Here is a 24,756-nt window from a genome sequence, read left to right as displayed (position 1 = left end):
AACCCAAAGATATAAAGGGGCGGAACTTGGCCGGCGTAGCTAGCGTCGCCACCGCAGTCACCGCTTCTGTCACCGACGCTTCTGTCCCTGCCCCACTGAGAAGATGACCGTGGGGAGGCCAGCGGGAGCCTCTGGCGGCGCTAGGAGCCTTCAGGTGAGGAGGGAAACAGAAGGAGAGGAATCAGGTCTGCCCCCCGGAAAGGAACGCCTGAGAGAGAAAACTGTTTGATGTTGCCTTGGAGACAGACGGCAGGGGCGTGTCCCTGAGGGGCGTGGGATTAAAATTGGCAGCGTTTAGAACTCCTGGCCTGAACCGCTTGAGCCTTACGTCAGGCTCTTCGCAGAACTTTGCAGAGGCCGTTTTCGCTTAGTCTCTCAGCTACTCTAGGACCATTGTAGGATTGTTGTCTCGATTTTGTGGAAGAGAAAACTGGCAAAGGGAGATGAAGAAATTAGCCCCCAAATCGATATAAACGGGAAGTAGAATGTGATTGCTTAGGGCTGGCGGGGAAGTATGAGGGGTGAGCAGGGAAGTGAGGTGGGGAAGGGTTGGGAGGGTTGCGGAAAATAGAGAGTGACTGCTAAGTGATATAGTGTTTCTTTTGGGGTGATTCAAATGTAAAATTGTGGTGATGGTTGCACAACTTCGTAAATATACTAAAACCCATTGCACACTTTAAATAAATGGATTATATGTATTGCGTGGTATATGAATTATATATATCTCAATAATGTCATTTAAAAAGGAAGTTTCCTAAGATCACACACTCTTCAGTAGCAGAGTGAGGGCTAGAGTACATACATACCTTTGACTCAAATCCCATGTACTTTGCAGTGTTAGAGCTGGTCCTTAGAGAACTCAGTAAAACCATCACCAAGTGTCACCTGGAGGCCTGCAGCAGCCTGCCCCCAAATGGTTGCCAGCTGCTGTCAGTCATCCTCTGGTCCCATCCTGGCACCACCACGCCTGCTTTTCTAAAGATATCTCATGCTACAGTCCTCCCGCCACACTGTCCTCTTTCTACCTCTCCAAGAGTCAAGTTTTTTCCTGCCTCAGGTCGCTGCCTCAAGGCCTTTGCTGTTCCTTAAACCCAGAAACCGCTCACTCCAGATCTGAGCAACGCTGGCTCTTACTCATCAGTCAGGTGTCAATCCAAAACTCCTCCACAGTGAGGAAGTAAAAATCATCCCAGCTCTGAGAAAGTACAACTTAAACTATAATAGATACAGATAAGGCCAGCAGCAAGATCAGCAGAAAACAGTGTTTCTCATAGGACCATACTGTACTGTAAAATGACTAACATCCCCTTCTAAATGGTCATGCTTATTTATCAATTACTTACCCAGCCCCAGTTTGTCCTTGTCACCTTTTGAATAGAAATTGCAGTCAGCCCTGGCCGGTCACTCAGTGGTTAGAGCATCAGCTCTCGAACCAAAGAGTTGCGGGTTCGATTCCAGCCAAGGGCATGTACCTCGGTTGTGGCTCGTCCCCAGCCCTGGTTGGGTCATGCGGGAGGCAACCAGTCAATGTGTCTCTCTCACATCGATGTTTCTCTCTCCCCCTTCCTCCCACTCTATCTGAAGATAAATAGAAAAATATCCTTGGGTGAGGATTAAAAAGAAAATTGCCCAATCATCCACTTACTAAACTGTTCTCTCATCATGACAGCATCCATCCAGAATTTATCCCTGCTTCCCCTAACTCTCATCAGAATTATTCAGGACAAGCTAACCCTAGAAAAAGCCCCTCTCCCACCCTCTTACTAAAAACTACCCCCTCCCAAGTTCCCTATAATTTTTCATGGTTTACTGCAGCAAATTAATAAACCTAACTCTAATTATAGTACAACTAAACAGATGTACCATAATATGTCTCTGCCTCTACATAGATATATATATATATAGTCTTTATCTGATGGACTTTTATAGCCCTTCATATAAGGAAAGCTTCCCATAGCCACTCCATCACTCTGTAATCTCACAGTCTTACGGATTTCACTGAATTATCATCTTTTATTACCTGTCTACCTTCACTAGAATGTAAGCTCTATGAGATTAGAGACCTTGTCTTGTTCTCAGCTTAATTTCTAGTGCACATTAATCATCTAATATATATTTTCTGAATAAATGGAGCATTTAAACCCAGTTGGGTTTCCCACATTCTAGGACATTGCTCATTCAGCTAGACCACATCGTCTCTCCTGTTAATTATCCATTCTTAATGACATAATGGAAATTAATTAGAATATGAGGAAAGCAGAGGTATAAACAGGGGAAGCAAGGAAAGGAAGATTGACAAAAGTTGGTAAAACCCAAGTATGGCAGGGCCCAAAGTCACACTTACTAAATTGTGCTCTCTTAGCCAAGGTCACAGGATTCCTGGAGTACATGGGGCAGAATTCATGGTACAGAGTAGACACTGCGTGAAGTAGGAATTCAACTTTAGCTCTTTGCTTTTCTTTCCTGTCCTTTGTCAACCAAAGGTCGCTGCCATGGTTCAATGTCAACAGAAGTCTCCAATTTTGGATGTGGCACAGGAGAGATTATATTCAGTAAAACAGCATGTGTTGCAGCTCAGTTTTCAAACCTGGGAAACATAGCCGGGGCACTCCACCGGCTGGTATAGAGAAGAGAGTCTGGCCTGGGCCATGTGGCTCAGTGGTTGAGCATTGATCCATGCACAAAGAGGTCGCAGGTTCAATTCCTGGTCAGGGCGCAGGCCCAGGTTGTGGGCCAAATCCCCAGTGTGGAGCATGCAGGAGGTAGCCAATTGATGTTTCTGTCTCTCTCTCCCTCTCACTCCATCTCTCTCTGAAATCAATAAAGGAAAAAAAAAAATTTTTTTTTTTTTTAAAGAGAAGAGAGTCTGCCTCCTGGCCCCTGCAAATGAGGAATCCAAATTCCAGTTTGATTGGTCCTAGATTCCATGTGTTCTGATTGGTCAGTGAATATGCAAATATGAGGATATAGTTGTGTAGCTCCAATTGGTTGAGGTAGGTCTAGTCCATTGGTTGAATTACACTCCTAGGAGCTCTGTTATAAGGGTCAACTCAAATGACGGGAACACAGTGCTGGAGGCTGGCAGCTCAGCTTGTGGCTTTTCCCTGATATGCAGTGTGCATGAGGGACTTCTGTAAACAATGGCTGCTACACTCTAGTTATGAATTTGAGCCCAGTTATCCACAAGGAGTCCTTCTTGGCAGGTATATTCTTTCTTGGGGTTGACACTTTCAACCAGGCACACCCCATATACCAATTTGTGAAATTTCTCTAGAGCAAGGAACACATCTTACTTTTCTTTGTTCCTCCCTAGTTTCTCATATACAAAGGCTTATTCAAAATGAAATGAACAGTTGCGTTTTGAATAAATTTGAAATTATAGTTTGACCCCAGTCTATTCTATTTCATTTTAGATATTTCCCCCCAAATCCTCCTCAGACACAGAGGCTGAAGAGGAGCTGTCTGGGGACGGGCTGGTTTTGCCTAGGGCTGGCAAACTTGATGAGTTCCTCAACCTAGAAGAGACAGATTCTACTTCTCCTGACTCAACTAGGAGCTTTTACGAGACCCTGCAAGTACTAAAGCAGAAAGGCAGGTGGTGTGTGTCAGAATCCCTTCATCAGTCTGACCCCGACAGTGATGAGCACCTCTCTGAAGATGATGAGGACCTGGAGAGCTTCTTCCAAGACAAAAGTATGGGGAAGCTGCAGGTCCGGTACCCACCATCTCCGAGGTAAGGCACGCAGTTCAGCAGCTGCCTCTCTGCACAACTCTGACCAGTCATGTTCTTCTTCCTCAGTAAAGCAGAGGCCACTTCTGCAAGTTGCCACTTACCCAGGCTCCAGCAGAATCAGCTTCTGGATGCAAACATGTGTTCTGATTCCTACCAGCAGTCCTAAATCCCTTCGGGTAACCCTTAAGTCACTTGAAGCACTGGAATTGATTAAACAGATGCCTTTCCCAAGCACACTACCTCCCTGAGAATGGCAACAAGGTACATTTACCTTGGCCAAGCCCTGTTATATGTATGTATTCTTTATCTTTTTAATATTTATTTTCTCCTCCCTATAACCCTTGTAAGTAGGTATTATTTTTGCCATTCTACAGGTGAGGAATTGAGGTTCCAAGAGAACCTTGCTCAAGGTCACACATCTGGTAATCGTTTGAAGAAAGATTTGAATCTGGTTCTGACTCTAAAGCCCTGCTCTGTACCATTGTGCTGCCCCCATATGAAAATATTAGAGTGCAAAGTGGCAATTTTTGGATCAATTTTGAGAAGAGACTTCTTACTAAGGCTGCTAGTGGCCTGTGAGAAGGAGAGAGGACTGGTTGAAAAAGGCAAAGGCTTAGAGGCCTGTGGGGCTGTCATGTTAGGCTGAGAAGCTAGATGCAATCTAGGGAGGAGCGGGGAGGAGGATCTGGGAGGAGCTGGGCCTCCTGGCTGCCCTGTCCTCCAGGCACAGGGCAGCTGCTTTCTCCCCCCAGGTGTGGCTCCACAAGGCGCTGCAGCTCCCTGAGCAACCTACCCTCCGACATTCCCAAGGTTCAGTCCCAGCCACCCACAGGCTCCAGGCCTCCTTCCCAGCACAGAAGCATCAGCTCCTGGGCATCATCCATCACCGTCCCTCAGCCGTTCCGTATGACGATGCGCGAGGCCCGGAAAAAGGCCCAGTGGCTGGCCTCACCTGCCTCCTTCCAGCACGAGAGGCAGCAGGCCCAGAGGCAGGGCCAGGAGGAGGCCGAGTGCCACCGGCAGTTCCGGGCACAACCTGTGCCTGCACATGTCTACCTGCCCCTCTACCAGGAAATCATGGAGCGTAATGAGGCCCGAAGGCAGACAGGGATCCAGAAGAGGAAGGAACTGCTCCTCTCTTCTTTAAAACCCTTCAGCTTCCTGGAGAAGGAGGAGCAACGAAAGGAAGCAGCTCAACAGAGGGAATTGGCAGCCACTGCTAAGGTCAAGGTTTCCAAGCAGAAAACCACCAGAAGGATCCCCAAGTCCATTCTGGAGCCAGCCCTCGGGGACAAACTGCAGGGTAAAGACGTTCTTGCCACCTTGCTGCCCTCTGCCTGGGGGTGCCTTGGGAATTTAGTCAAGCTCAGGGGTTAGCCTGGCCTGGAGATGAGCTGTTCAGGTGGCCCCGCTAGAGGCCACTCTCAGTGCAGGCCATGGGGTAGAGTTGGGTCTATCTATACAAGAGGGGAGCCCTATAAGGAGCAAGGGACCAGGAGCGGTCCTATAGCACTCCCTAGCTTTGTCCTGTTGACGTCTCTCTCAATGAGTAGATGTGAAGGCCTCTGTGGCCACACAGATGTGACAACGGAGAACCAATGAGACAGCCAAAGACCGGCTTAGACCAGTGCCACCACTAGCCAGCTGCCCCCAAGGTTGGGCCCCACCCCTCCCTCATCCTAGCGAGGTGCTCATTTCAAGAAGTGTAGGTCCAATTAGAGACTCAGGCTCTCTTTGCTCATTCAGTAATATGTGCCATGTCCCAGGCACTGTTCTAGGGCGAATAAACAGACATGAGTTTGTGGACATGGGAGGGAGACAGATAGACAAATAATCACAACTGTGATGAGTCATTTGCAAGGATTACAGGGGGAAGCCTGAGGGTCCTATGGAGCATATAATAGAGGGACCTAACTTAGGGTGTGGTGAGGGGTGGCAACAGTTAGAGTCCCTAGAGAAAGTGAGCACTGAGGCTGACCCTGAAGGATGAGCTGTGCTAATTTAATAAAGGGAGGAAGAGTGTACCAGCAGAGATATAGCATGGAGGTAAGAGAAAGCTGAGCACATTCAGGGGATGGAAAGGAAGAGGGCAGAGAGAAGAGGGAGAGTGGGAAGGGGGGAGGCAGGCACAAGCCAGACCTGGGACCTTGTAGGCCATGGGAGGGAATTTGGACTTCACCAAAGGGCACTGGGGAGCCGCTGGAAGGTTTTAAGTAGGGTGGCTCATGATCAGATACGCAGTTCAGAAAGATCACTTTGGTTGCTAGAGAGATCATTTAAAGTGGGAGGCACGAGACTGGCAGGATGTTAATATAACAGGAGGCTATTTCAACAATTTAGTTGAGAAATTATGAAATTAGAGACAGGGATGATGAATAGAGACTGGACTGGAGACAAGTTAAAGTGGAGGAGATGGCAGAACCTGTAACTGATGAGATGAGGGAGGAAGGAGTCAATGATTTGGCAATGGGCTTGGGCAGTTGAGTGGATGATGGGGCCCTTCTCTGAGACAGGGGAGTTCTGGGAGAGGAGCAGGTGACTGGCCCGTTCATTCTGCTTCATCTCTGAAGAAGGAACCCAAGAAAGCACTCAGTAAATGAGAATGGCAGCTGGTTCTGCAGCCTGATTGTCACCTGGCAATGGTGTTCTTGTCAACGTTTATTAACAAGCTCTCCGGTAGGGGGCACTTGTAGTGTTTGCCATTTTCTGTGGTATAAATATGCCTGTCACAGTCAATTTCAGGCTTCCTACATGATGTCAGTTGGCTCACAAAATTCCTGAAAAGTTAACAATTGGCTCCAGCACATTACAGCTAGTGTTTAAAAAGGGGAAAGTTCTCCAAACCTTTTGGTGTGAGTCTCGGTCCCTTCTCACCCATCACCACCCTGATTTTTCTCCCCAGAAACTGAGCTCTTCAGGAAAATTCGCATCCAGATGAGAGCCCTGGACATGCTCCAGAAGGCTTCCTCCCCCATCACCTCCTCCAGTTGCAGGGCTGACCCACAGCTGCGCACAGCCACCCGAACCCAGGAGAAAAAGCTTGGATTTCTGCACACTGACTTTGGATTCCAGCCTCGGGTGAATTCTGCCGTCCCTGACTATGAAGACCTTTACAAGGCCTTCCAGAGAAGAGCTGCCAAGAGAAGGGTCACCCGAGAGGTGACTCGCAGCAAGCCCTTCTTGCTGAGAACTGCCAGCCTGTGTCACACTCAGCGGCCCTGTGATGCTGCCACCACTGGAGGGAAGAAGGTGAGAGCCCACTGCAGTTGCGGGAGGGTCAAAAACCTGAGGCCTGAAATCCAAGGAGGGCCGTGTCTCAGTGGAAGGCATTTCTCTGTCTTAATTTTTTTTAAAAAACACCGTTCAGCTGTAAGCAGATCCATCCGCAGATCCACAATTCCTATAAACTTAAGACCACAAGAATACTTCTTTTCCTTCCCTCTCTCTAGGGTTCAAGCAGGTCTGAAAGGCAGGGAGTGGGGATCAACTGTTGTGTCCCTATACCAATTCCAAAGAACTCTTCTCATTTGACTAAAAACTTTAGGATTGATATCCAAGTCTGTCCCAGTTACTAAACTTGAGATCTTATTACCCTTTGCTTTAATGCTAGGGGAAAAGATTCTTAGTCTGACTAGTCTTTCACTGAAATGTATTCCAGTTACCATAGAAACTAACCACACATGCTCTCCCACCAAAACCAGCCTTGGTTTCTTCTAGGACTCTCCACAGCCACCCGCCACACCGCGGCCAAGGAGTCGCTCTCTGAGTGGCCTTGCTTCCCTCTCTGCTAATACCCTCCCTGTGCACATCACAGATGCCACCAGGAGGAGGGAATCTGCAGTCAGGTGAGTGGTCAGGCTGCAGAAGACTCATGTCAGAATCGTGGCCCATGAGATGAAACCACCCTGCTGCTGGGCATCCTCTCGTTATCAGAAAGACCCAAAAGGGTGGAAGGGAATTCTCAGATCAGCACAGAAATGCATGTGGTCCTCCACACTTAGGGCTGGAAAACACCTAGCTATTCAGCAGATATCCGTGGGGGCTTACTCTGTGCCAGGCAGAATGTTAAGGCTGGAAAAACCTATGGAACCTATAGTTTAATACCTAGTCTGAAGTACAGAAAAGCCAAGAAGCAGCTACCTTATTTTGTGAGTAATGCAGTGATAAGGGACTACGGGAGACTGTAGGGTCACTGGGAAATCTGGGGCAGAGGTCTCTTGTAATAGATGTCTGAGGTGAAACCTGAAACTCAGCAAATGGTAGCTATTAGTCCTTTATTCCAGGATAGACATCAAGCCAAAAATGTTTGGCTATTTAACTAAGGACATTTACTCACATTTTTCAGTTCAATTAATGAATTTCTCCTGGGTAGAATATCACTGTATCCAGAGTGCTGGGAAGGCATTATGTGCCTGAGCATTTAATGCCAGAATATTAATCTTTCTGAAATGCCAGGGAGGCAAATTACCCACCCCATTCATAGAAAACACCAACTTTCCAGAGACATTACTAAGATTGCTTTAAATATACCCAAGTTGGTAATTTGCATTCTTTTTTTGCCTTCTCCTTTTAGAAGTTCACTTGAAAAAAAGGACAAAGCAGATGAGAGTACTCAGTGGTTGGAGATGCATAAGAAGAAATGTCAAGCAATGTCTAAATCTGTGACCTTGCGTGCAAAAGCCATGGATCCCCATAAAAGCCTGGAGGAGGTATTCAAAGCAAAGCTGAAAGAAAACCGGTCAGTGTTCTCCATGTGTCAAAGGGTTGACTGTTTTGGTATCCAACAGATCGTTGGCCTTGAAAATGACGAAATGGAGTTATTAGGTTAGGCTCCTATAATTGCTGTCATGAGTTTTCCCAGTCATAATTAGAAATTTACAATGTCCATGGGACTTACTCTGCTTAACTGGAATAAAGGATATTCTGGATTGGAAAAAGATGAGTTTAAAAAATCTTGTTAATTCCAGGAACAATGACCGTAAAAGAGCCAAAGAATATAAGAAACAACTGGAGGAAATGAAAAAGAGAATACAAACGAGACCCTATCTCTTCGAACAAGTTACCAAGGTAAAACTTACTCATTATTCATTTTTTTTCTGTCTTGGATGAAAGGGCCCTTAGAAATTATGAAAGTTGAATATCTGAGTATTAAACATTTCCTTGAGGCGCAGAAAGATTATAAATTGTACCCATTTTATTACTATCATCTTTCCCCAAAATAAGTAGTGAATATTGCTTGGGCTTATTTCATCCAAGACTGGTCTCCAAAGGCATCTATAATGGGAAATTTCACTTCCTAGAGTTTTCACTGTAGTCTAGTTCCCACCTTGAATGAGAGTGGGGGTTTGATCCCAGACACACAGTGAGTTTGGCTGTGTTAGTAAGCACATCTTTAACTTACTAATGTGACTGCAAGTCCAGTCTTTTCTGCTGCCTGAAGCCACTGTTCATAGTGCGGGGAAGATCTCTCTCCTCCTGCAGTGCGGGTGCCCTGGGCATCCCCAGCATCTAGATCTGTGGTACACTGCTAGGTCTCCAAGGGTTGGGATGCTCACAAGCACCCAACAGGCCCTTTCTAGATTAAGTGCCTTTGAAGCTGCAAGAATCATTTTAACATATTCTCTAGACTTTTAGGGATGTCGGATTCAGTTGAGATCTCCCTAAGGAAGCTCTGAGCTTATAAAGGCCACCATCTCAGGCAGCTTTGGGCTACATCAGATTCTCAGGATCACTCTCCTCCCCAGAGTTTCAGACAAAAGTTGGAATTCCCTAGTGACCTGGTTCCCAATGCTGGGTATTATCTCCACCTTATAGCCAGTGTATTATCTAGGCATTTCCTGGGTCCACTCCTTTCCGCCCACACACCCATCACACACTGGACTGTCTTGGATTTACCCAGCCACTTGCATTGTTCAAAATTTCATGCAGACCTCTCCTCTTCATGTTAATTTTTCCAAGCAAGCTCACACTCAGACTCAACAGATCTTTCACCACTCTAGGAAAAATGCAAGTACTTGATAGGATTTCTCTCTCAAACACTTAAACAAACAAAAAATACCCTTTCCCAGTCCTGTTAAAAGAATGCAGTTTAGCCCTGGCCAGTTTGGCTCAGCGCTTAGTATTGGCCCGTGCACCAATGAGTCTCGGGTTTGATTCCAGTCAAGGGCACGTACCTCAGTTTTGATTTGTCCCTGGCCCTGGCTGGGGTTGTGCAGGAGGTAGCCACTCGATGTGTCCCTTTCACGTCAATGTTTTTCTCTCTCTCTCTCTCCCCCTTCTACTCTATCTGAACAAAAATGGAAAAATGTCCTTGGGTGAGGATTAAAATAAAAAAGGTGCAGTTTGTTATATTTTAGTATTCCCAATGATGGTTTGGTTGCTTTTAAATATTCAGTTTTTAGTCCATCATTTTCATCTGGGTATTACTTGGTCTTCCAAAAATCTAAGTCCTTCTCCAAAGTGTGGCTCCCTAATCAACAGCTGACATCTCCTGAGACTGTTAGAAATACTGAATTGCGGGCCTCATCTGAGACCTAAGAGTTTGCATTTTAACAAAATCTTCAGGTAGTTCCTATGCACTTTAAGGCTTGAAAATAAAGCTCAAAGTAATTTCTATATAAATCTTGTGCCCACTAATTGGTGGGGGGGGGCAGTATTTAAGGATATGGGTTAAGGTAGTAATTCAGAATTATCAAGTGATTCACAAGATACCTACAGACTAATTTCCATTGTACAGGACCTTGCCAGGAAGGAAGCAGAACAACGGTATCAAGACACCCTAAAGCAGGCCGGGCTGGATGAAGACTTTGTGAGGAACAAGGTTCAGGGCACCAGGGCTGTACAGTGGAAGGAGCAGTCAGAAATCCATGCGTGTCCCAGGTAATCCAAGATGCTGCTCTCATCCTGCAGTCTCTAGGTGCCATCCCTAGTAATGGCCCTGGGAGGAACCTGTAGAACAGCCACTCATATTTTGAGATCACTCTCCTGTACTTACAGAATACTATCCAGAGATTTCCAGATAATATATCTGAATTTGGAAAGAAGTGCATTTGTGAATAAATTATAACCACTGTATATTAGGTCTAGATTCCTAAAATTTGAAACATCATTTTTCAATTCCAGTTCCAATGCCATCAGTCAAAAGTATTTCCACTCCATTTTTTAAAAATCATATATTTTTACTTTCCATAAAATGATAAAACTGTTTTCCTAGCACTCTTTAAAAGTAACTCATTAGCACCACCTCCTCCAGTGAGATCATGTAAATCAAAGAAGAAAAGCATCTCATCTCCAATATTTCAATTTTGTTGTTTCTTAAGTCCTGATGGCGCCTTCCCCTAATTCCTATCCCCATTTTTAACCTAGAAATTTCCTTTTACACCCCATATAAAAAATAATGAAAATGTTGAGACCATCCTTAAGCTTTACATGCTTTAATTAAATTTTTTTTTCATGTTTTGATTTATTCTGCAGCACCCATGAAACTACAAAATTTAGCATCAGAAATCCACAGCAAGATTTAGAAGAACCTCTAGAACAGCCTACAGGCCCCAAGACAGAACAGGAGGAGCTGTCTTATGAATTGCTAGATAATCTCAAATCACTTGCCTAATCAGCACACTTAAATTACTGGTTTTCAATAATATTAAGCAACTAATGTAGGGTTGAATCAGTAGGCAAAAACTTGGGTTTTGAGTCATGGCTATTCTTGGAGAATGGGAAAAAGGTAACAGATAACAGGGAATGATTCAAGTACATCAAAGTGGAGCTCAGGGTGGAGGGATTAGAGCCTAGTTAAGGGTTCTTACTTTGTGCCTCACACTGTACATTAGGTACAGAAAAAAGGGCACAAGCCCAAATGCCTACAGGGGCTAGTTAGAAAATAAATGGGTTGATAGGCTGGCTGTAAGATAGTAGGAGATAGTAGAGACCAGAGTCTCTGCTGGAATAAAAGCCCAGAACTATCAGATCAACTGCATTTTCAACAGAAGCCAGAAATCTGCGTGTTGGGAACTAATTTAAAAATTATGTGGAAATATTGTACGAGCAGAATAAAACACCTGGGGGATGACAAGTTTGCTACTTCTAGTACAGGTTTCCTCAGCCTCAGCAATACTGACATTTGGGCCAGCTGAGTCTTTGTTGGGTGGAGGGAGAGGGAGCTGTCCTGTGCACTGTTGGATGTTTAGCAACATCATTAGATGTCAGTAACACCCCACCAGTGGTGACAAACAAAAATGTCTCTAGATACTGCCAAATGTCCCTAGAAGAGTTGGGTGCAGAATGTCCCCAATTGAGAACCACTTCTGTAGTATAAAAGTAAGGCTACAGGCAGTAAAAACTGGCATTTTAAGAATACAAGTAATTGACATGAACTCAATCTGCATCGCTCAGGATGATTATACATGTCATTAACAAATTGAGAACTATAATTACTTTATTTAAAATAGCGGTTCTTTCCTGTTATCTATTTAGAATGTTATCTGTGAGCATGTGTGTCAACATGAGGTTCATTTTAAATAAATTTGAAACTCCTCTGATAGCCATGATTTCTATTAGTAAGTGATCTTTGGAATACTTTTCTTCTTACTACTTATAATTAGTTATTCTTTCTCAGTAGCTATAGAAACAGGATAATAGCAAGGGTGCCTACTCTAACAGAAGCACCTTTCTCATGGTTTTTAAACTTTCTGGGAAAATTCACTGCTAATTTTCCAGACTCAGACATAGTCTTTTCTGGTGATAACACAGTGATACTCTAGTTTCTATCATCAGTGTTTGCTAGTTAGATTTGAAGATCTTCGTCAGCGCGGCCGGTGTGGCTCAGTGGTTTGAGCGCTGTCCCATGGACTAAGAGGTCCTGGTTCTATTCCCAGTCAGGGCACATGCCTGGGTTGCAGGCTCAATCCCTAGTAGGGGGCATACAGGAGGCAGCCGATTGATGTTTCTCCCTCACATCAATGTTTCTCTCTATCTCTCTCAAAAATCAATAAAAACATTTTTAAAGATGTTCATGTCACATTCCCCAAAACTCCTGAGCTCAGTTTTACCTGCATGTACTCCTAAGGGTAAATCAGTACCTTATCCTAAAGGGGAAGACTGAACTACTTTCTTAATTTCCTCTCTAAGAAAACAAATTCTGTCTAAAACAAGAAGCCAAAAACTGACTGGGCTATTTTGTTTATTTAAAGGGGAAAAAACTGAAACTCTGAATTATGTGATTCAACCTAAAAAAAAATAAAATAAACTTTTAAACATGCTACTGTATGTTCCATAAACAAAGAAAGCAAAGTGACCAAACAGAAGTGTATGGGACAAGACAGTACCTCAGCCTGGGCCAAGTAGGGATTCAAGTAATTTATTTTTTTGCAGCCCAGTGGCAGAGTCTCTTACTCAGGTTGCTAAAGGGAGAATGTCACAACAGAACTGACATCACTCCCTTCTCCAAAACAACAAGGCATCTTAAAAGCTCAACTTCTTGGTGAAGTTTTATGGTTGGTGGCAGGACTTAGTTCATCCATGTGAAAAGACAACTGAGTCTGGAATGGAAGCTCTTCGTCGGAAAACGTCCTCTCAACAGTTATACTGAGAAACTTCAGCCAACACATAATCAAATTCATTTTGGTGAGAAGTCCATCCCAAAATGTTGCAGTGGGAAGAGAGGTAGGTACAGTTTACCCAGTCCACATCCCCTGCTTTCTTCCTTTTCTGGATCAGATGAGGGTCTGAAGAGAAGCTCTCCTGCATTCATCTTCTATGCCAGGGAAGATGAACAGAGGAAAAAGCGGGGTCTTGTCATTCACAGATTCATTTTGGTTCTGTCAGATCGTGAGCCATAAGCAATCTGTTCCCACTATATGCACTCTGGGATCAGACAGAGCTGCTCTTCCAGGATTCAGCACCCATGCTCATGTCCGTCTTTCAGTTAAATCTCCTTGGTTTAGTAACTGTAAAAGAGGAAAACAAAATCTGGAAGAGACATACATATATGTACTGGACTTGAAACAGTACTATGGACACTTCATGATGCTGTCATTTTCATTATGGTAATAAAATATCCTGAGTCTATAAGCAAACTACTGTTTGCAGTCACATACTCGCTAATCAGTTATGGCGGAATCTAGACTTACAAAGAAATCAGAAATAGTGAAACCAAAAATCTTATGTCAGTGTTAGCCCAAGTACAGGCTGCAGGTTTAAGTAGAAGTAAAAGGAATGAGAGGCTATTCCCAAAGTGTTCTACAGAGAGTCAGACCCAATTCAGAAGAAATCCAGGGATTCCCTGGGCTTAAAGGAATACGTTTCACGTCATGGAGCGAGACAAGCCTGAGAGACTCCAGCAGAGTGACAGCTAACATGGACAGTCTACTCTACACTTAAGGCATCTGTTGAAAGATGGTTTTGTATCATAATTGCTCAAATTGGGTTCCATTTTATTTTGAAAAGAAAACGAGATAGGAATAACATAGTGAAATTCAGAATACAAATTGGGTTTATTAAAATCTAACCAGATAAATTCTTGAGCTAGAGATGTATTTATTTGGTGATCTGAATTTGGATGAAGGTAATTTATCTAGAATTTACTAGTACAGAATTTAAAGACATTTAAAAATTTAAAGAAACCACAGATTTCATTTGATTCTGTGTGGTAGGGATATAAGAATGGTGTGTTTTTAACCTAGGCCAAGATCCAGATGTCCGAATTCAAACTTAGCAATGGCACTTTAAGAGAAATGGTACAGAATTTGTAGTTTGTGTTCCTCTTTGTTTTATCAGGAAAACATTCTAAGGTATAGTCAAGCTAGCTGGCAATCACTTATACTGGTTCTTGAATTCAAGAAGTGAACTCGCCCTGACCATGCAGCTCATTTGGAATGGGTTAGAGCATCAGTCCGACACGGCAAGGTTGCAGGTTCAATCCTGAGTGAGGGCACATACAAGAACCAAACAATGAACAAGTAGAACAACAAATCAATGTCTCTCTCTCGAAATAAAGAAACAAATACCTAAATAAATAAACAGAATGGGAACTCAATGTAACATGGGACCACATTTGGGATGATCTTTAGTCAACAAGAGGCCCAAAAGCCCTGGGATCCCAGTGGGCCTGGCACAATGAGTCCTCTGATGCTTGGAGACCTGGCAATATTGAGGGAAAACAGAAATTGTCCAATCTACACCATCTGAATGAGATATAGTTTTGCTATATTTTCCATGAAATTTTCTGATACTTGATTTGGTTATTTTCTGATATTCTTGATAAGTTATTTTTTTTAATCCTCACCCGAGGACATTTTTCCATTTTTTTTTGTTTTTGTTCAAACAGAGTAGGAGGGAGGGAGGGAGGGAGAGAGAGAGAGAGAAACATCGACATTAAAGGGACACATCGAGTGGCTGCCACCCGCACGACCAACCAGGGCCAGGGACAAACTGCAACCGAAGTACGCGCCCTTAGTGGGAACCAAACCCGGGTCTCTCTGGACCTCAGGCTGACGCTCTAACCACTGAACAAAACCAGCCAGGGCATTTATTTTTATTTTTAGAGCATATTTACAGGAGTCCAATTAATGCATCAGTAGGATTCTTTTTTTTTTCAATCCTCATCATCAGACAGAGTGGGAGGGAGACACAGAGAGAGGGAGAGAGAAATATCAATGTGAGAGAGACACATCAACTGGTTGCCTCCCGCACAACCCGGCCTGGGCCAGGGATGAACCGCAACCAAGATATGTGCCCTTGACTGGAATCGAAACGCGACTCGCTGGTGCGGGCTGACGCTCTAACCACTGAGAAAACCAGCCAGGACCATCAGTAGGATTCTTATAGGTCTAATAGATAATGTGCGATGACCTTCAAAAACAGAATTTGGAATGGGCACGTGTTGTTTTAAGGGTTGCAAATTGCCTTCTCCTTCTCTGGCATCTGAGAATCCCCAGGAATCAACATTCCTCCCTCACTGGAAGAATGGTCAGTTAGTACCTAGGCCTTGGATGAAGAAGAGGGCTAAGGCTGGAGCCTTGAGAAGCTTGTAGCTTGAAAACAAAGAAGGTATTGGAAGATGTGATAAGCCTACCTTGAAAAAGGAAAAGGAGGGAGTAAGCAGTGGAAATGCCTGTTATAAGAGGAAGATAATAATGGTAATAGTGCCCTGGCTGGTTTGGCTTCAGCGATTAGAGCATCAGCCCAAGGATCAAAGGGTCTTGGGTTTGATTCCCAGTCAATGGCATGTCGTACCTCAGTTGAAGGTTCAATCCCAGGTCCCAGTCAGGGTCATTCGGGAGGCAACCAATCAATGTGTCTCTCTCACATCAATGCTTCTCTCCCTCTCTTCCTTCCACTCTATCTAGTAGATCAATGAAAAAAATATCCTCAGAGAGATTAACAAAAAGAAATTAATTAATTAAATTAAATAATGGTGACAGTGAAGGAAATACAGAAGGTATGTTTATAAATATACAAAGACCCATGAGGAAAAAGTGATAGTACGGGGTTTTTAGCTATTCTAAGGGCAGCGCTTTCCACTTTATATTGTTATTTTTCTATTAAGTGTCTGGGCTTCCATTATGAAACCAGTTACTTAGGGCCCAGAGGCCCTTAGTGTTCTCCTGGGAGGAAGGTTGAGTTGTTTTTAGGTGGCCTGTGTTATTGTGTCAGCTTAAGGCTGTGAGTAGGCATCACCTAGACAAGGACACTCTGAAGTCCATTCCATGACCCATGTGCCTAGGTTCAAGAGAAAAAAATGCATTATTTTTTTGTTGTTAACCTTCACGGAAGGATACTTTTTCCATTAATTTTTAGAAAGAGTGGAAGGGTGGGGGAAGGGGAGCGAGAGAGAGGAGAGAGAGGGAGAGGGAGGGGGGGAGAGAGAGAGAGAGAGAGAAACATCGATGTGAGAGATTGGGTGCCTCCACAAGGGCCCAACCAGGGCCAGGGATTGAACCAGCAACCCAGGTATATGCTATTGACTGGGAATCGAACCTGCAACCCTCCAGTGCACAGGTCAAAGCGATAACCACTGAGCCACATCAGCCAGGGCAACAAATGCACTATTACTAGCCTTTCTGTATACACAGACCATACCTTTCTGACCATGATCATACCTCACTTGGAACTATGCAATGGCTGCACACTGCTCCCAGGATAAAACCATGTCCTGGAAGGCCCTTCAAGAGAGAAATGAGCTTATCTTTCCTATTCTTATTTTTCCATTCCAGGTCCATCTCTCCATTCCACATCCCATCATACTCAACCCTCTGTGGTTCCATAGTTGTTCCCTGTCACCCTCTGCCTTTGTACACATTGCTACCTTTATGCCTATTACTTTCGTCCACTCCCTCCCACTTATCCATCAAGATGATTGCTATCATCCCTCAGGTCTCAACTTAAACTCTAAAACTTATTCCCTAACTTCCCCCTAGACTAGCACTTACTACACCGAAAAAACTGCCAGCTTATTACTGATCTGTCACCCTTTCCATGCTAACTTCTCTGTACAGTACCACTCCAGGGACACCATTTACATATAGAGTTATAAAAGGTATGGGTCCCAACTCTGACTGTAAGCTCTTTGAGGTAGAGATTGTATTTTATTTACTATTATACAGTTAGTACCCAGCAGAGTGCCTCACACATATTAGGTACATACTATCTGTTGACTGAATTAAGTTTTTATATACCTGGCATTTATTTGGGGTTGCTTGGAGTACTTCAGTTAAAAAACAAAAACAGCCCTGGCTGGATTGGCTCAGCGGTTGGAGCGTCGGCCTGCGGTCCAGAGAGACCCAGGTTCGGTTCCCGCTAAGGGCATGTACCTCGGTTGCAGTTTGTCCCCGGCCCTGGTTGGTCGTGCGGGTGGCAGCCACTCGATGTGTCCCTTCATGTCGATGTTTCTCTCTCTCTCTCTCTTCCTCTCCCTCCCTCCCGCTCTATCTGAACAAAAAAAAAACAAAACCAAAAACAAAACAAAAAAACAGTATTTAGCAGTATAGAAGAGCTCCAAAATTTCAAATACAAAAAAAGAAAAGGTTGGGTGTTGTAGATTCATTTGTCAGAGTAATAATTTGTACTACGTAAAAAAGACGATGACTGAACTGACTTTCAGATGAGAAAAAGCACTTCTTTTACAGAAGAATCACAGTTAATAAAAGCAAGGGGAAAAGAGAATTAGGACATCATCATTTTGCAAGTCCTAATGAAAAGATAGATCTAGACCATGATCAATAATGGTTTCCAAAATTTTACTTACTTCACTGGTCAATCTTAAGATCAGTAGGAGGAGAACAACTGAATAGCATTTGTCTCCTAATGAGATGTCACAGGAAGCAAGAGTACCACCCATGAAATACTCTTGCGGGGGGACGTGGGGGGATCTAATCAAGCCTCTAAATGTAATTACCAGCTTTTAGGAAAGCTGTGAATAGAAAAATATATTAAACAACAAAAGGAGTCAATCAGTCAAAACCAGAACATGGGAAATTCAATAGGGAGAGGAACCTAATTTCTTAAATAAATAAACATACTTAAATAAGATGGAGAGAATTATAAAGAGAATTAAGAATTATTAACCAATGCAATATATAAGCCTTGTTTAAATCCTAATACAAACCAACCAACCATAAAAAGACACACTCTTCTTTCTCCCTATACTCTCTGTTTCCATAATAAAGATTTTATAATAGATAATCGAGGATAAAATAAGGGAAAGCTACATAGGTGAGACATGTTCCAAAGCAATAACCAGGAAAATGTAACTTAGAAAAGAACCAATGGACATGTGTGTTACATGCCACTGAATCAGCGCCAACTCCTAGTGACTCTGAATGAGTAATGTCCGTGATGTCCTGTCCTCAACAGCCTTGCTCAGCTCCAACAGACTCATGTTTGGTCTTCCTCTTTTTCTGCTGCCTTTTATTTTCCCAGCTTTATTGTCTTTTCCAAAGTAGGACAGTTTCAGTTCTGTCACTTTTGCCTCCAACAATGTTTCAGGCTTAATTTGCTCTAGGGCCTACTTGTTCATCTTTCTGGTGGTCCAGGGTATCCCTAAGAGCTCTTCTCCAATAACATATTTCAAGTAAATCGATTTTTTTTTCATCAGCCTTCTACACTGTTCACCTTTGGCATCTGTACACAATAATTGGGAACACAAGTGTGTGGATGATCTTAGCTTTGGTCTCTCTAATCTCTGATCTTAAAACCCCTCTTAAATTTAGATGATGATTCTCATTCAATAAGCCACTGAACAGCCCTGGCCGGTTTGGCTCAGCGGTTAGAGTGTCGGCCAGAGAGATCTGGGTTTGGTTCCCACTAAGGGCACACACTTCGGTTGCAGTTTGTCCCTGGCCCTGGTTGGGTCATGTGGGTGGCAACCACTCGATGTGTCCCTTTCACATTGATATTTCTCTCTCTCTCCCTCCCACTCTATCTGAACAAAAAATGGAAAAATGTCCTCGGGTGGGGATAAAAATAAATAATAAGCCAGTGAACACCTTTCTATATGCCCAGTTGGCTCAGCCTATCAAAATGAACAATAATTTTGCCCTGGCTGATTTGGCTTAGCAGTTAGAGCATCAGCCCAATGGACCAGAGTCACAGGTTCGAGTCTGGTCAAGGGCATGTACCTTGGTTGCGATTTGGTACCCGGCTCTGGTTGAGGTCGTTCAGGAGGCGACCAATCGATGTGTCTCTCTCACATCTCTCTCTCTCTCTCTCTCTCTCTCTCTCTTTCTCTGTCTCTCACCCTCCCTCCCTCCCTATCTGAAGATAAATGGAAAAATATCCTCAGGTGAGGATTTAAAAAAAAAAAATCAACAATAACTTTTAAAAGTTATTTTGTCGCCCTGGATGGTTTGGCTCAGCAGTTAGAGCGTCCGCCTGTGGTCCAGAGAGACCCGGGTTTGGTTCCCGCTAAGGGCACGTACCTCGGTTGCAGTTTGTCCCTGGCCCTGGTTGGGTCGTGTGGGTGGCAGCCACTCGATGTGTCCCTTTCACGTCGATGTTTCTCTCTCCCTCTCCCTTCCTCCCACTCTATCTGAACAAAATATATAAAAAAAAAATGTCCTCAGGTGAGGATAAAAAAATTTAAAAATGATTTTGTCACTATCTTTTTTGCTCAGGGACCACTTTATCCCAGGATGTCCTTTTCTTTATAAAAATAAAAGCAAACTCACCTCATAGCAAGGCAGAAAACAGTAGGAGCAGATATTCATTAAGCAGATATTCATAAATATTAAGATATTTTCTATATTCATTATATAGAAAATTAAAGTTGAGCCCTGGCCAGTTTGGCTCAGCAGTAAGAGCATCAGCCTGCGGTCCAGAGAGACCCGGGTTCGGTTCCCGCTAAAGGCACGTACCTTGGTTGCAGTTTGTCCCTGGCCCCAGTTGGAGTCGTGTGGGTGGCAGCCATTTGATGTGTCTCTCTCACATCGATGTTTCTCTCTCTCTCTTCTTCCCTCTCTCCCTCTGGCTCTATCTGAAGATAAATGCAAAAGTGTTCTCGGGTGAGGATTAAAAAAAAAAAAAAGAAAATTAAAGTTGAGAGTCTCACTTGTAACTGACTAAGCTCCCAATTAGGAAACCCAACCACTGAGGCTCCTTTCAAAGCTAGACTCATACTGAGCTTAAAAGAAGATATTCTATTCAAAGCTTCCAGGAAATTGAAATTGGAGAATTTTTCAAATCCTCCAAACTTGATTCCCAATCATTCTCCACATTAGTCTCCACAGGAACAAAATAAGGGTAAGAGACAGTTTTACCTCCTGCGGATTTACGGCAGTTAAGACAGAAACCTCATATGACTGCCTCCCCGACTGCATGGTCACCAAGTGATGTGTCACATCAGGCACTGAAGACAGGGGACGTGGGGATCCTTCAGCAAGCACCTCTGTTAAACAGCGGAAAAACATTTCAATGAAAAGTGAATCTACAGTTATGCCTACCTGCATTATCAAACCTCTTATTAAAAATTTTTAAACTGTTCCATGAAAAACTGAATCCCATGTTCCTGTATTTCTTACAAATTAATTCTTATCTGATAATCATTACTAGTGTGTTTGGAAAGTATTACAAAAGGAAGATGGGAAGAAAAGGCAAAAAATCTTCATATAGAGGCTCACCGTTTTTCAAAATACCAATTTAGAGTAATATGGCTTTATCACTGTTAACTGGACTAAAACTATATATAAAACAGGGCAAAAGCTGCTCAGGAAACCAGAGCCAACCCTTAAAGCTGTCACCAATGATACAAATAGCACAATATGAACAGGTCAAGAACTTGACTAGCTTCAAGGTTCCTACTCCGTGTCCCCTCCTCCCTTACGACTTTCTTCCTTAAGGCTGGCAAAGTATCTCCATGCAATTTCTGTGCCTCATGCTTCAGTTAACCACTAGTATCATTCATGAAACAGAGGAGGCTTAAATTGTGGAACACACTCTAAGGCCTTGTCGGCTCCATAAAGAAGTTACACAACTATGGTCACTTATGCCCAGAACTGACTGAGTATGGTATGAGTAACTAAAACACAGATCTCACACCTATTAAATGTTCATTAGTGGGGTCACCATGAAGATCTTTTGGAAATAGTTTATACATAAATCAGTTAGGCCTCAAATGAATTTCAGTGTCTTTTAGGGGCTTTTTAGCCTGTACTGCTCTTCCAGACTATACCACATAATTTAACGTTTGCTTATATACTATATTCTGTTCACTCAATGTTGTTTCCCATATGTAAGTTTTGCCTTCTTGACTAGATTTTAAAGTCCCTCTCTTTACTTTCATCTTTCCCATGGTGCCAGCCACAGAGTAGGCACTGAATAAATGCATGCTGACCTCACCTGTTAAGTTTTTCAGAGAAGAGGGCCTGGCCTGTGTAACTTGGGTGAAATTTCTATACCAGGGAGGAGCAATTGTTTCCTAGAGAGCCCTTTCTTTTCTCCTGAAGATATGGCTTTTGAAGGTATGGAGAAATTGCTTTATATCTCCTCTGTAAAACCTGGTTATGTTCTGTTTAAATGTTTTAAAAGTTAAGTTCTTCCATAACTGCAATAGGAAAGATAAAAATAGTTTGGCTAGGATGCTAGGATTATGAATAATTTTCTTCTTAAAAATTGTTCTCTTTATTCTATTGTTATATAATCTTTTCGATGATTAAAAAAAATAATAAATTCACTTATCCATCCCAGAGACAGAGAACACAGATACTACTCAATCATACCGCAGCTACTCATAAGAAATGAAATTAAAACTTCCATTTTGGAGTCAACCCCATTCCTTAGACTCTAGTTGTAGCCCATTTTCCCCAAATAAAGGAGAGTTGAAATTCTTACCATCATCAACTCCTAGGATAGAATTGGTATTTGGTAGGTTCAAGGACTCTCCACCAAGGCTGGGCTGGGAATTCACAGATACCAGGTTTTTACTGGGTACTGAAGCCTCTTCAAGCAAATTACTGCCCATTAGTGGCTCAGCTGCACAGAGAACAGGATGTGAGAGACATACGGCAGTCAAGGATGTGCCTGATCTCCTTTTTCATCCACAGGAAGTTGGCCTTTTCTTTCAGAACCAGAAATTAACCTGTATCTTGGATACTACCTCCTAGTTCACCTACTTTTGGAAGCAAGAATAAGCCTACATGGGAAAGGTTCAGCGTCATGGATAAATATCCTTGCTTGTGAGTAGCATCTGGATAACTGGCATATGAACTGGGATGGATATCCTTAGAACAGAGTATTTGGAATAAAATAACGGGTTATGGAAAGACAGGGAAATGTAATAATAATAAAAAGCATCAAATTTAAGTTAGGGTAAAAAGGGAGTCACGACTGATAAGCAAAAGTGCTTAAACTCTTGTCACAGAAATCTTTATCACAGTGATACTCAAAGGCTGGTTCATGGATCAGCACTAACTACCATCCAACTCACTAAGGGAACTTTTAAAACTACAGATTGTGGAATCTTACTTCCAAATAATCTCATTTATCAGGTTGTTTTGTCTGGAGAGAAGAGTGGACATGCAATATGAATATATATATATATATATATTTTAAATCTAGGTTTGGAAACTACTAGCCATTAAATGAGACCAGGTCTCTACCCAAAATAGAATCAGAAAATGTGCAGATAACCAGGCAAGCCAGTTCTTTGGCCAGAGGAACCATCCCTCCACCATACCCTCTCTCCTCACCAGTTTGCTCCTGCTCTTGACTCCCAGCTGTTCCCATCTGCAAGTGATGCTTTCTCATGTGCACATTCCTGCTCCCACTCTGAGAGAAGGTCTTCCCACAGACTTGACACTGATGAGGCTTCTCTCCTGAAACAGGAGCCAGGTTAAGACAGGGGAACCAAAAAGATAAGGTACATTTCTGACAAGAAAATGGGCTAAAGACCTAGATGAAGAAGCCCAGACAATGTTAAACATAAGAGGCTGCTCCTTCCCCAACTCCCTACCTTCCCCAGCTTCTCAACCTTCAGTATATGGAAGAAGGCGGGAAAAGTACACCAGAAAGGCTTAGCAAGCTCATTGTTCCCAGCCCCCAGTCCTTTCCAGACCCACTATATTGCTGCCTTCACAAAACATCTTTGGTGTAAGATCATGGCACCCATATAGAATATTTACTTCCATTTTCAGATATAGCCTTCCATGGACCTCTAGGATATGTTATCATCCTCAAGGATTCCAACCTTGGGTTCACAGCATCCCCTCATCCCATTTAATTCCACCATTCTCACAGTCTTCAACATTCACATGGGTGGTTCTTCTGTACAATGATCTGAGTACCTGAGTGAACCACCAAATGTTTTCGGAGGCTAGAATACTCAGCAAAGGAACGGCCACATCCTTGGGCTTCACAAAGGAAAGGCTTCTCTCCTAGAAAGAGAAAATGAGATAAAGACTCAGTCTTCTGATGGACTATCTATCACTCTCTTTTCCCATCAATCATTTTCTGTTTTTAATGACTTACTCTGATTTCTTAAATTCATGCTATATAATTTCAACTGGGCTATCTAGCAAACGTCACCTCTCAATGATCTACTAGTATACAGTCTACCAGACAGCCTTGCCCTTTCCTCTAAGTGCTGCCTCTAAGCATTATCCTTCCTTCTCCCTCCTGGCTCAAGAACTGACGCCTAACTGCACTGACCCACCTTCTTCCGTGACCCCGTCCCCTCTGAGGACATCAAGATTAAGTGTATAGTACGTGCTGCCAGGATTTTTACCTTATACACCAATTCTCTTTAAGAATCAGCTTCAAGATCCATTTAAAATACAGATTTTTAAAGGTTATAAAGTAGGTATCATATATTCTCATTTTATAAAGCAAACAAATAAAAACATGTTTAGTCAGACATACACAGAAAATTCTGTAACAATATGTTAAAAGTAGATACCCTAATAGTGGTATTATAGATATTTATTTTGCTTTTCTGTAATATTTTTCTACAATATTACTTTGTTATTTCAAAAATCAAACATGCATTGTAAACACTGAGTAAGGCCTGTAGACTAACTAACAGTACCGTTAACATCCTGGTATTGATATTGTCCTATAACTATGTAAGATGTTATTTTCTGGGGAAGCTGGTGAAACACACACAGAACTCCTTGTACTATTTTTGCAACTTCCTGTAAATCTATAATTACTTCAAAATAGAAAGTGAAAAAAATCAGATGCCGTCTCTATCCTTTAAAGGTAACAGACTAGTGTGAGAGGGAAAAATATATTTATAAGTAACTTTAATATGAATTCTTGTACAAAAAGGGGCTAGAAGCATTTAGAAAGGGGAGGGACTATTATAGTGATACTTTTTTTTTTTTTAAAGAAGCTGAATTTAAGATGGTCTTAAGCCTGGCCAGTGTGGCTCAGTGGCTGAGTGTCAACCCATGCACCAAGAGGTCACCAGTTCAATTCCCGGTCAGGGCACATGCCCAGGCTGTGGGCCCAATCCCCATTGGAGGGTATGCAGGAGGCAGCCAATCGATGTTCTCTCTCATGAATGTTTCTACCTCTCTCTCCCCCTCCTTTCC

The 24,756-nt window shown here is 43.0% G+C and overlaps 2 protein-coding genes across 5 annotated transcripts in view; one reads left to right on the top strand and one right to left on the bottom strand.

Moving 5' to 3' along the window:
- Window positions 1-83: 83 nt before the first annotated feature.
- On the top strand, window positions 84-12,360 carry FAM161B (FAM161 centrosomal protein B). 2 transcript variants are annotated; one of them, XM_036260385.1, is made up of 9 exons: window positions 84-154; window positions 3,414-3,733; window positions 4,891-5,036; window positions 6,636-6,982; window positions 7,451-7,578; window positions 8,307-8,471; window positions 8,701-8,800; window positions 10,470-10,612; window positions 11,207-12,360. In XM_036260385.1, exons 1-9 carry the CDS (start codon window positions 104-106, stop codon window positions 11,343-11,345), a joined length of 1,539 nt encoding a protein of 512 aa, XP_036116278.1. In that variant the 5' UTR covers window positions 84-103; the 3' UTR covers window positions 11,346-12,360. The 2 variants fall into 2 exon arrangements, with proteins under 2 accessions (XP_036116278.1, XP_036116273.1); XM_036260380.1 differs by having other exon boundaries at window positions 4,486-5,036.
- Window positions 12,361-13,071: 711 nt separating this feature from the next.
- The window catches only part of ZNF410 (zinc finger protein 410), a 45,394-nt gene continuing 33,709 nt past the window's right edge, over window positions 13,072-24,756 (bottom strand). For 2 of the 3 annotated variants that reach the window (XM_036260397.1, XM_036260407.1), the window contains exons 8-12: window positions 23,509-23,598; window positions 22,915-23,040; window positions 22,058-22,198; window positions 20,488-20,615; window positions 13,072-13,680 (exon numbers count right to left, since the gene is read on the bottom strand). In XM_036260397.1, coding sequence (XP_036116290.1) covers window positions 13,642-13,680; window positions 20,488-20,615; window positions 22,058-22,198; window positions 22,915-23,040; window positions 23,509-23,598 — 524 coding nt within the window. In that variant the 3' untranslated portion in view covers window positions 13,072-13,641. Of the gene's footprint in view, window positions 13,681-20,487; window positions 20,616-21,565; window positions 21,771-22,057; window positions 22,199-22,914; window positions 23,041-23,508; window positions 23,599-24,756 lie in introns of those variants that run through there. The other variant, XR_004959469.1, reaches the window with a different exon arrangement.

Source organism: Molossus molossus, unplaced genomic scaffold, assembly GCF_014108415.1.
Source record: "Molossus molossus isolate mMolMol1 unplaced genomic scaffold, mMolMol1.p scaffold_m16_p_1, whole genome shotgun sequence".
NCBI classification, from domain to species: domain Eukaryota; kingdom Metazoa; phylum Chordata; class Mammalia; order Chiroptera; family Molossidae; genus Molossus; species Molossus molossus.
Note: the sequence above shows the minus strand (reverse complement) of the source record. Positions and strands in the feature narration are given on the sequence as shown.

Coding starts and splice junctions, on each gene's coding strand:
- FAM161B (XM_036260380.1), top strand. CDS start 104: ATGACCGTGGGGAGGCCAGCGGGAGCCTCTGGCGGCGCTAGGAGCCTT. Junction 155..3,413: donor GCGGCGCTAGGAGCCTTCAG/GTGAGGAGGGAA, acceptor ATTTCATTTTAG/ATATTTCCCCCCAAATCCTC. Junction 6,983..7,450: donor CCACCACTGGAGGGAAGAAG/GTGAGAGCCCAC, acceptor GGTTTCTTCTAG/GACTCTCCACAGCCACCCGC.